We start from the raw sequence: 12,591 nt of genomic DNA, 5'->3' as shown, positions 1-12,591 counted from the left end.
GTTTATACATCCTCATAATTTAGGCTGTTGCACTCACAATTGCAAGATCATGGATTTAATTCCCTGACTGGGTGGTGCATTGTGTACTTTAGCAAAACACTTTTCACATTGCTCCAGTCCCCCATTCAATTGGGGAGAATGTTGGCTTGCTTGCCTAGCCAGAGAGGTGACATCATCTGAAGGCTAAAACAATGCAAAACCACATTGTGATCAGCAATATGCAACATTTGATAGCCTGGTTAGTCATATGATCACGTAATAACATAGCTGTTTAACAATAGAGACCAATAGAATATGTACCAGACTGAAAAAAAAAAGTACTGGGGGTGATTTGTAAAGATCAAGCCTGCAAGTTGTATCCCAGTATAGTTGAAGTCCATGACAGAAACAAGTAAAAAAAAAACCCATATTCAATTTCATTGTTTTAGAAGCTATGAAAATAGCTATGGAATTAGATATAGATGGATTGGTTACAAAAGGGAACTTCTAAACCACACAACCATATAAATCAGTTTATAGACATTAAGGAACAACTACAAGAATAGAATCATATTCAAAACTTACCTATTCCAACAGCCGTCTTGACCATTCCACGATATGGATTAGGTTTGCCATTAGATGATTTTGATGCTAGTTCTCCTTGGATTTGAAGCCTTGTTTTTGTCAAGTCAAGAGGATAAGTAACTATAGTATATAAAAACGAAAAGAATACATATTATTTATTTGATGTATCAATAACCAATCAGACACTGAGGCAGTTTTGAATAAATCATATCAGTTTCAATAACATTGAATGGTATTTTATTTACTGTGTGTACTCTGAACTCAATCTTAAATGGATTCTTTTACTCTCTAATACATTTCAATTGTTTTAGTTTAAGATATGAGCTCCAGTACTTAATTTAGTTTAGTACTTATTTTATCAGCCTCTATTTGTTGAATGACTAAATTTTACTATCTTGTGTAAAGGAATATAACTTACAGCACCATTTTACACTGATATACTTAAACATAGAGAGAAAGGTGGGGGAAGAGACTGGTGAATAGATAAATACAGATAGACAGATACACACATATACATGCATGCACACACGTTGGTTTATAATGAAAGAGGAGAAAAGTATTTAATACCACACTATAATACAGTAATTTTTTTATGCTGATCAAGTAGCCTTACTGCTCTGTAGTTCCCCTGACACGTGGTAGCAACCACAGGCCCATTGGGAAACTTCAGAGCAACAGGCTAAATAAACTACATATATATATATATATCTGTAGCTGTAACTATATCTATCTCAGTGGTTATGGGTACTCAGCTCATGATTGTAATGTCATGAGTTTGATTACTAGCAGTGTGTTGTGTCCTTGAGCAAGATGCTTTACTTCACATTGCTCTAGTCCACTCAGCTGGCAAAAAATCAATGGTACCTGTATTTCAAAGAGCTAGCATTGTTACATTCTGTGTCATGGTGACTCTCCCTGAGATTTGAGGAGTGCTCAGTCACTTGCGCGTTAATTTCACGAGCAGACTGTTCAGATCAGATCAGATCAACAGGAACCCTCATCATCGTAATGAATGGAGTGCCCATATATATGGGCACCCCATATATATATATATATATATATATATAATATATATATATATATATATATATATATAGAGAGAGAGAGAGAGAGAGAGAGCAACAGAGGCAGTATTAATCCCCAAAGGTAAAATATTCACCACTTAGAAGTGTATGTTGTATTAGAACACAAATACTGCAATATTTACAAAGTAAAAAAACTCTCATATGGTTATTTGGTACATAAAAGCACATCACAACTATCACCATTGGCAGACAATCCCCGCTACTTCTGCTGCTCAGACTACCAGATCACATGATTTTAGCCTGATTTGGCCTTTTCAATGACAGATACCAAACAATTGGAAAAGAGTATTCTCTCTTGGTAAGTAACATAGCATTCATGTGTTCTAACACAACATTCTATTCCTGGCACATCCTCCACAGAGTCCTAACAGAAGCAACAGTCATGAAATTCTCTAGCTGGATTTGCAAGTGTGACTAACTGAGATTATGGATATTCTCTAAACATCCCTTCTTGGTCTACTCCTAGCATCCTGCTTATTGGCTCAGCTTGAAGAATCTGTTTTGTGATTCTTTTCTGCAACATTTTAATCACAAGTCCATAGTACCAGAGCTGTGACTTCTCAATGAACCTAGAGAGACTTCCTCATCTCTAAGCTACACCCCCTGTCAAGCAACATTACTCCAGAGATCCTTTGAAGGAACTCCATTTCAGCCACCTGTATTCAGTCATACTCTTTCAATCATTACCCAACATTCATGACAATAGATGAGGACAGGGGTGAAAACTAATTTAAAGACAAGTGTGTTTGGCTTCTTTTTTTTTAACCAACCTCTTTTCTTCTGTGACTTGTATTAAATTACCCATCTGAGACATGTATTAAATTACACATCTGAGACTTGTGTTAAATTACACATCTGAGACTTGTGTTAAATTACACATCTGAGACTTGTGTTAAATTACACATCTGAGACTTGTGTTAAATTACACATCTGAGACTTGTGTTAAATTACACATCTGAGACTTGTGTTAAATTACACATCTGAGACTTGTGTTAAATTACACATCTGAGACTTGTGTTAAATTACACATCTGAGACTTGTGTTAAATTACACATCTGAGACATGTGTTAAATTACACATCTGAGACATGTGTTAAATTACACACCTGAGACTTGTGTTAAATTACACATCTGAGACTTGTGTTAAATTACACATCTGAGACTTGTGTTAAATAACACATCTGAGACTTGTGTTAAATAACACATCTGAGACTTGTGTTAAATTACACATCTGCTTTCAACGAAAGACATGCATGTATGTGAACGCACAACTGCACACAAAGAAGCACATGATTATGCAGCATAGCATCTTTGTATAAAGTTTCTTGACATATTTCCTTTGAAAACCAATTTTCAAATGACACATACTATTGTCCTTGAACTAACTACCATGTGTTTTTGAAACTACCACTTCTGATGCTTTTTAGTCTCCATACAATACACATTTCATTAATGTGTTAATGTTCACACAAATATGTGCCTCTTGTATCATCAATTAATACTTATGATACTGTTGCTTTCTTAGTTCTTACTGTCGTCTAGTTTGGTTTATATAAAGAATGGTACACAATGTAAGAAGTATTGTATTTTCACAGATGCAGGCATGACTATGTGGTGAAGTTTGCTTCCAACCACATGGATTCAAGTTCAGTAGCACATTGGGCAAGTGTCTTCTACTATAGCTGCAGGTCAACCAAGGCCTTTTGTATGGATTTGGGAGACAGAAACTTAAAGAAGCACCCCACCTCTCTCTCTCTGTTTTCCTTGTCTTGACATTGCATTATGTTGTAAATGAATGTCATTCATTTTCAATATACTGCAAAAATATATCTGACCAAGGGGAAATATTACTTTGCTTGGAAACAGGTAATTGTTGGCAACACGAAGGGTGCCTGGCAGCAGAAAATCTGCCTCAATAAACTCCATCCTACCCATGTATACATGGAAAAAAATGACATTAAAATGATAATGATGATGTAATGAACATTAATGGCAAATTCAATAAAAAAAGTCTCAGTATAAACATTCATTTATCTAATCAAACTCAATAAATGTTTTATTTGACATTTAGCATTTAACCAACATAATAGGTACAGGTCAAATCTTTGAGAAGACAAATGCCATGGCTGGTTATTCCTATTGTATGCACAAGAGGTGACCTATACATATGACATCAGGAGCCCATTGAGAATCACACCACCAGACCAACTGATAATAATTTGTCTAATATATTTGTTAGTCCCTTAAACATGTATTTATTCATCTATTCAGTGTTTATAAATATTCTCATACCCAAGATAAAAAAATACACTTTTCACTGATTTCAAAGTGTCACTACATAAATCCAGTTTGCCAATATATAAATCTATTGAGCTGCCAACTCTGGTAGGATTTGAAATGAGATACAAAATTAGATAGGTTGATCCACCAAAGCATGATCTTTACCACTTACACTTTGCTCAGAGAGAACGATAAGAAATTAATGTAAATCTAATCTGAGTTGTTGAATGGTATTCAGATAATAGATAAAATAAAGTTCAAACTACTTGTCATTAATTTTTGATATTTAAAATATTCAGACAACTTTCATTAATTCTTTGTTATCATCAGTTTCCCTATTAACTTGAGGTATACTGCAAGCAACTAAACACTAGGAGGAAAACCCCAAAACTTCTTTCACTGGTATTTGTGACCAAGTGGTATACACCATAGTTCAGGGAAATAAGATCATCCAAAAGTACTGGGTTCAATCCCACTAAAAGCACCATTTTGAAAACAGTAGGGTGATACCTATGAATCATAATTTAGGTGGGCCTGACTCCCTTAAAGTGTAAGGAATTAACAAGCAGAAACACCTGCTTGAAGTGAGTTTTACTCTGAAGATTTCTCCTGCAGTCTGTTTGCATTGCAGTGAGTCTCCACTTATTTAAGCATGATGGGTCTGTGTATATTTAATCACACATATCTCATCTAAGAGAACAAACAACTTATAGTCTGATGTATGACATTCCAGAACTTTTTACTTGGGTTTACATAAGCAGAAGGTAGGGAAATTGCTTGGAAATACTTGGAACCATATGCAAATATAAAAAGAGAAGGTACTCTCAAGAATCAAGAATTCAAAAATTTCACATGGCATTAAGGAAAAGAAAATTTGATTGTCTGGAGACAAGAAGCTACATGGACACATTTCTGCCTCAGTAGACAATTTAATTGTCTGGACACATGTGTTTCTGTCTCAAATGTGTCATCAACATAGCAGTTGCCCTACCTTATCTCCAGGAGACAGGACAATTAGACATATACAAAAAAAAAGAAAGAATAAAACATATATAGCCTAGATAATTTGCATAAAGAAAAGAGTAATGAGTAAAGGGAAATTATTGAGAATGAATCAGTGACATGTATTTGAACAAAAAAAAAACAAATAAGAGTATATCAAATACTATACAAGATAGATCCTTAATTTATTAAAATTATCTGATTCTATGGATGATGGTTCGATTGTCTGGTGACAACTGGAACCAACTCCAAATGAAAAGGAAAAATAATAACAAGAATCAAAAATTCTCCAAAACTGACATACTGTATGTAAGAGAAGTCAACAGAGCTGTTGGAGCATCAGATAGAAAGCTTTGTAGTTATTTGCCCCAGGTTTCTGTGCTCTGAATTCAAATCTTGCCAAGATCAACTTTGCTTTTTATCCTTTCAGAGTTGGTAAATAAAAAGTTCCAGTCAAGTCCTGTGGTCAATTCTCCCTCTCTCTCTCTCCTCCCTCCCCCCTCTCTTCCTGGGTCTCTCGCTCTCTTTCTGGGTCTTTCTCTTGTGGAAGAGAGAGACCCAGGAAGACATGGGATGAAATAGCAAGGACAGATTTCATGGAGGAGATGACAATGGACCAAGATGTCAGACAATATGGGGTTCTTAAGAAGACCCGTCCACCTCAGTGAAACCGAGTTCTGGAAGTGCTATGCATTCCACCCACATCTAACATTAAATTTTTCACACACCTTACTCCAATAAATCAAATTTGCATCCCTCTTCTCCTCTTCCTCACACCTCCTCTTCTTCATGCACTATACTTGTCTCTCTTTCCCCATTCTTGCAGCCCACTCCTGTCTTCCTTGCCCTGCCCTGTATCATTGCTATCCTATTATCACCCACATATATACCCAGGTTTCACCAGTCACTACATCCTAACATAAAAAGCATCCAGTCTACTTTGTAAAGTAACTGGCATTAGGAAGGGCATCCAGCCATAAAAACCAAGCCTAAACAGACAGTGGTGCTTGGGGCAGCCTTCTGACTTGCCAATTCCTGTTAAACCATTCAACCCATGCCAGTATGGAAGATAGATGTTGAATGATGATGATGATGATGAAGATGATGGTGTATGTGTGTGTGTACATATATATATATATATATATATATATATATATTGTGTGTGTGTGTGTACTTATATGTAGACATATATGTAGGGATACATATGCACATAGATATTTTTGCACTTACTACTTTTTTTTTTGTCTGATATATATATATAATATATATATATATATATATATATATATATTGTGTGTGTGTGTACTTATATGTAGACATATATGTAGGGATACATATGCACATAGATATTTTTGCACTTACTACTTTTTTTTTTGTCTGAGGCCATGCTAAGCCCCCCAAAATTTGGAAAACTTTGAAAAAGTAGTAGTGCATTAAGCAAAAGGGTATCAGCATTTGGTGGAGAGGAAAGAGCATACATTCAAGTTTTTCAGAGACATTTAAACACTCCCTTTTACTCTACACAGCTCTTTTTAATGAACAAGAAATATGTAGTAACACTAATACCACTTTCTCTAGGACTCACATTTCTAGATGAAATTATTATTTCAGTTGGGGTTTAATTTTTAATTATAAAATTGTGAAATTACTTTGTTCTTTTATTGAAAGTGCTAGGCATGAATCAAACAAAAACAAATTACTTTTTGTCTTTTCCTTTCTGTATGTTAATACATTTTGGTGCAGTTTCAGAAAAGTGATTATGTAACATAATTAAAGTAATTACATAGCACCAACATTTTTGTCAACAGTTTTTGGCCTATTTAGCATGTACTAAAATGTGTGGTAAGTGGGTTGCTTACGAACCACATGATTCCAGGTTCAGTCCCACTGCGTGGTACCTTGGGCAAGTGTCTTCTATTATAGCCTTGGGCCGACTAAAGCCTTGAGTGGATTTGGTAGACGGAAGCTGAAAGAAGCCCATCGTATATATGTATGTGCGTGTATATGTTTGTGTGTCTGTGTTTGTCCCCCCCACATCGCTTGACAACCGATGCTGGTGTGTTTACGTCCCCGTAACTTAGTGGTTCGGCAAAAGAGACCGATAGAATAAGAATTAGGCTTACAAAGAATAAGTCCTGGAGCCGATTTGCTCGACTAAAGGCAGTGCTCCAGCATGGCCACAGTCAAATGACTGAAACAAGTAAAAGAGTAAAAAGTGTAAAGAGAGTAATGTTATTTTATTCTTGCAAGGACAATTTATTTCATCATGAAAAACAACAAAATCACAGAAAACATCAAATTTTTTCAGTTTCGGGAAAACCCAGGCAAAAACGAATGGTTTTACATAAAGCTATCCATTTGAATTCATTGATTGAATAAATGGTTGCCCTAGCTTAAATTTTGAAATAAAAATCAAACTCCTTTGATTTTTTTGAGTTTTAATCAAGGAAACCTGGACTCTCTTTACTCTTTTACTTGTTTCAGTCATTTGACTGCGGCCATGCTGGAGCATCGCCTTTAGTCAAGTCTCTTTAGTCTCTTTTGCCGAACCGCTAAGTGACGGTGACGTAAACACACCAGCATCGGTTGTCAAGTAATGCTAGGGGGAACAAACACACACACACACACATATATATATATATATATATATATACAACAGGCTTCTTTCAGTTTCCGTCTACCAAATCCACTCACAAGGCATTGGTCGGCCCGGGGCTATAGCAGAAGACACTTGCCCAAGATGCCACGCAGTGAGACAACCCGGAACCATGTGGTTGGTTAACAAGCTACTTACCACACAGCCACTCCTGCACCTATTTGATATTTTTTAATATTTTCCACCTAAGTAAGAAAAACCCAATAAGTTCGCCAGTTCTTTTGTTCTTTTACTGAAAGTTCTAGGCATGAATCAAACAAAAAAAAAAGTGACTTTTGTCTTTTCCTTTCTGTAGCACTAGAATTCACCTGTTATTGATCTCTTCTCATCTACCCACAGAAATTTTTGCTCTGAGCAAGTTAGCATGACTAATTGCAAAAGTTGCATACAGTACTTTAGTATTAGCAGTTATCAATTGTCTTAAACATCTACAAGAGACCTGTTTCTGTCTGTCTATCATACTCTTACCTCTCATAACCAGCCACAAAGACGCTTCCTTCAATACTACTCCCACCTCAGTTGAGGATGGTGGGGTTCATGTCTTGCAAGTTATTTGATAACTACATAAAAAAAAAACCTATCAAGCACAATCTGTAAAGTGGTTGGCATTAGGAAGGGCATCAAGCCGTAGAAACCATACCAAAAGCAGAAAGCAAAGTCTGGTACAGTCTTCTGGCTTGCCAGCTCTTGTCAAACCGCTCAACCCAAACCAGCATGGAAAATGGACGTTAAATGATAATGAGAAGCACAAGACAAGCTTTCTTGACTCAGAATATTTGTCCTGAAATCCAAGGCAGTCATTCACACGTTGCACAGTTAATAATAAAAAAAAAAGTATAAAGTAATACTATGGATTTATTTTTAAAATGTATCATTGATTTTTCAGCGATTGTCGGCTGCATTATTATTATTATTATCATAATTATTATTAACAATTACAAAAAAAAAAAAAATGCTGAAGTCAACCCGTCTAATGTTTATAAACACATAAAACAGATTTCCTTGGGTTTCAACGATGACAGCTATTTCACTGAATTAGCATGCAAGCGGTTGAGTAATTCTACAGACACGCGTAATCCTTAACGCAATTCTCAGGCAGAATCAGCGTGACAAAACTGGACCTTTAAATTACAGGTATAAGCCATTGGACAGCTTTCCACATTATACCTGTCCTCGATTTCCTTCACAGGGCTTGCTTCGGCTAAAAGCAATGGTAAAAAAACACTCAAAACACCACGCAATGGAGTGGAACCTGGGACCTCTTGATTACATAAGAATTATGAGTACCAATTTATTTTTACAGTTCGCTTGGGGAGTCGATAAGAAAACATCTGCGCAGTCTTAAAGATGTAAAATCTTCCCTTAAAACACCCTCCAGTCTTAAAAAAAAAATCAAACAAAAACATCAGATGATGTCTACAATCAATAGCACGGTTGGACCTGCGGTCCACTGGATCAAATCTGACCTTGGACTAAACAACAATACTTCGCCGTCTCATTGCTAATAAGGAAAGAGAAATTAACGTAATCGTAACACACCCCGCAATATATATATATATATAAGCAATAAATATATTTACGCATTAAGTCATAAAAACAATATCACTATGTTTCTAACATACCGTGATAGAGGAAATACAAATTCGTTTACACCGCCATAGTAACATGCTGACAAATTTTCTGTTTTATGCTCTAAATTTATCGTTACCCTGTTACGACCACTTACTAATGCTTTTATTTTCTGATCGAAACCAACCGCTCCTCATAATTTCAATATGTAAAAGACAGATCAATAATTTTTTTTAATATTTTTCACAAAGGACTGAAGCACCGAAACACGTGTAATGTTTTTAATACCCATTAATTATAATATATTATAATGAACTTAACTTTTATTAATGCTTTTCTTCCAATATGATAAAGTTTTCACATGTTTCTTTATAGCATAAACACTGCATTAATATGACAACAATCGCTAGAGTTACTAATATCGTTGTACTCAACTAATTAAAAACAAGAGCAGCGAAGCTATTCACGTTAAAAATAAGAGTGCAAATTAAAAATTAGACGAGTTCATAACCAGAAAACAAAGTTAACTTACCTGTTTCGGCCACAACAGCTGATGCTGACGAAAGTAAATATTTAAAAGCGAATTCGTTATATTTCTTGCCATCTTTCACCATCACAGCAACTTTAAGCAAATTTTTCCTTGCTAGGTAACAGGGTCCCACTAACTACACAGAATTAAAAATTTCACCACTGAAAAAACTGATCTACAACAACCATACATTCCTTCCCCACCCCTGATGTCTTAACTATATTTATAAGTAAATATTTTATTTTATTTTTTTATTTTTATGTTAGAAATCTATTGGCTCCTCAGTATATCTGCTCGCACTATATTTTTAACTTAAGAAATTGTCTAATAACTACAATGTTGTTATTAATTTAAGCTACTACCGTAGCAACTGTAGTGAATCGTAATGGATTGATGATTTTATTAAAGAATATATATTAGAAGCGATACTACTTAAATACAGAGATCCCATAGGGTTAGTTTTAGGGTCAATTTTTAGGGACCTCTGTATTTAAGTAGTACCTTAGAAGTGGCCATGCTGGGGCACCGCCTAGCAGAATTTTAGTCGACACCAGTATTTATTTTTTGTATTTTTTTAACCTGGCTCTTATTTTATCGGTCTGTTGTGCCGCCCCGCTAAGTTACGGGACGTAAACATACCGGCACTATTTGTCAAGCGGTGGTAGAAGGACAAAGACACACTCACACATATATGTATACATACATATATAAATATATATACGACACGCCTCTTTCAGTTTCCGCCTACCAAATCCACTTACAAGGCTTTTGTCAGCCCGAGGCAATAACAGAAGGCACTTGCCCAAGATACCGCGTAATGGGACTGAACAGGAACCATGTGGTTGGGAAGCAAAGTTCTTACCATACAACCACACCTCTGCCTTCACTGGTCAGTTTACGCAGTACCAGCATGGGTGCATTTACACAACACTGGCACAGGTGCTTTTTATGCGGCAAGCCTGTATGTATGGAAGACAACGATTTTCCTTAACTTGACGCATCTTTTCAAGTGCAGCAAATCCCCACATCTCCTATCTCCGATCACTTGTCTTAGTTGCCTGCTTATGATCTCCATCTATTTCTCATATTTCAAACAAAAACTTTGTTAGACTGCTCCCTCGGAGTATGGAGTCATTATTTCTCGTTTTATCAACTCTAGTGTTTCTAGATTTTCATTTTTACATTTTCTTCTCACTGTCATTTCTAACAATATACTCCTCTGCAAATAACACTTCTCTTTACTCACTCCTTAATCTTTTACAAAAGCTTCCTTCACATACAATTTTGATACCACTCACCAAACTTGCTCTGCTACCTTAAACAGAGGCCTCAAAATCATCTTACAATGGTAGATAGATGACATTTCCCGACATATATGACAACATATGAGCATTCATGCTGGTACCATATTAAAAGCAATGATACTGGTGCCATATAAAAAGCACCCAGTACACTCTGTGGAGTGGTTGGCATTAGGAAAGCTATCGAGTCATAGAAACCATGCCAGAACAGACAATGGTGCTTTGTGCAGCCCCTGACCTTACCAGCTCTGGCCAAACAGTCCAACCCATGCCAGTATGGAAAATGGACATTAAATAATGATGATGATTCTTTTTGGGAATGTTGGATCTTGAAGCAGATAAGCTATGAATAATTGCATGTAAATATTGGGTTTAAAACCCTTTAGCTTGAAGTTTATAAAAAAATTCTTATGAAAGTTATAGTTCATATTTCTCATTTCTATTGAGGATTATTCGCTCTGATAGACATCTATGACTAATCATAATAGGCCAAGAAAAACTAATTCTATGTTAGTATGTGCAGACATGCATGAGAGAGAGAGAGTGTGTGTGTGTGTGTTTATGTATTTATGTATTTTATATCTTTTGGAAGGAACTGGATCATGAAATTGGACTGTGTCTAGTTGTTACCCTTCATCTCATACGCAAATGTCAACAAACTGTAAAGACTCATCATAAATAGCTACTAAGTCATGAAGTCACAAGACAGTCAACTGTTTTAAGTGTACCCACACTTTACAAAAGTAGGTGAGCAGTACAACCAACCATCATTATAAATATGTTACTGCTCTAATTTTTAGAGTGTGCTTCTTTTTTTCAGATGTATGAACTACTGCTGAGTATGTGAAAAACAACATTCAAGTGTGGTCGTTGCCAGTGCCGCCGGACTGGCTCCCATGCAGGTAGCACATAAAAACACCTTTTGAGCATGAGCATGGTCGTTGCCAGAACTGCCTGACTGGCCCTCATGCCGGTGGCATGTAAAAAGCACCCACTACACTCTCAGAGTGGTTAGCATTAGTAAGGGCATCCAGCTGTAGAAACTTTGCCAGACCAGATTGAGCCTGGTGCAGCCACTGGCTCACCAGTCCTCAGTCAAACCATCCAACCCATGCCAGCATAGTAAGCAGACATTAAATGATGATGATATATATATATGTGTGTGTGTATGTATGTCATACCCAATGACTGGTGTAGCAGCACCATAGTCAACTGCTACAAAGGTAAAGATGACACTTTAGTTACAAATAATTACAGAGGTATCAGGTAATGAAGGTTACAGAGAGGGCCATTGCCCAACTAATTAGGGAGAGAGTCAGTTTAGATGATATGCTGTTTGGGTTTGTGCCAAGGAAAAGCACCACTGATGCTATATTTCTGGTAAGACAGCTGGAGGAGAAATACCTAGCCAAAGATAAACCTCTGTACCTGGCTTTTGTTGACACGGAGAAAGCCTTTGATAGGGTCCCCCAATCCCTTATCTGGTGGTCAATGAGGAAACTAGGGATAGATGAATGGTTAGTGAGAGCTCTGCAAGCCATGTACAGGGACGCTGTCAGTAAGGTGAGGGTTGGCAATGAGTACAGTGAAGAATTCCAGGTAGAGG

General features: G+C 36.4%; 1 protein-coding gene across 1 annotated transcript in view; it reads right to left on the bottom strand.

The window, feature by feature from the left end:
* Positions 1-10,177, bottom strand: part of LOC115210850 (mitochondrial uncoupling protein 4-like) — a 38,664-nt gene extending 28,487 nt beyond the window's left edge. Inside the window, exons 1-2 of the mRNA XM_029779606.2 lie at positions 9,688-10,177; positions 565-684 (exon numbers count right to left, since the gene is read on the bottom strand). Coding sequence (XP_029635466.1) covers positions 565-684; positions 9,688-9,769 — 202 coding nt within the window. The 5' untranslated portion in view covers positions 9,770-10,177. The remainder of the gene's footprint in view (positions 1-564; positions 685-9,687) is intronic.
* Between the last annotated feature and the right edge of the window lie 2,414 nt (positions 10,178-12,591).

This window comes from Octopus sinensis, linkage group LG4 (genome assembly GCF_006345805.1).
Source record: "Octopus sinensis linkage group LG4, ASM634580v1, whole genome shotgun sequence".
NCBI classification, from domain to species: domain Eukaryota; kingdom Metazoa; phylum Mollusca; class Cephalopoda; order Octopoda; family Octopodidae; genus Octopus; species Octopus sinensis.
Note: the sequence above shows the minus strand (reverse complement) of the source record. Positions and strands in the feature narration are given on the sequence as shown.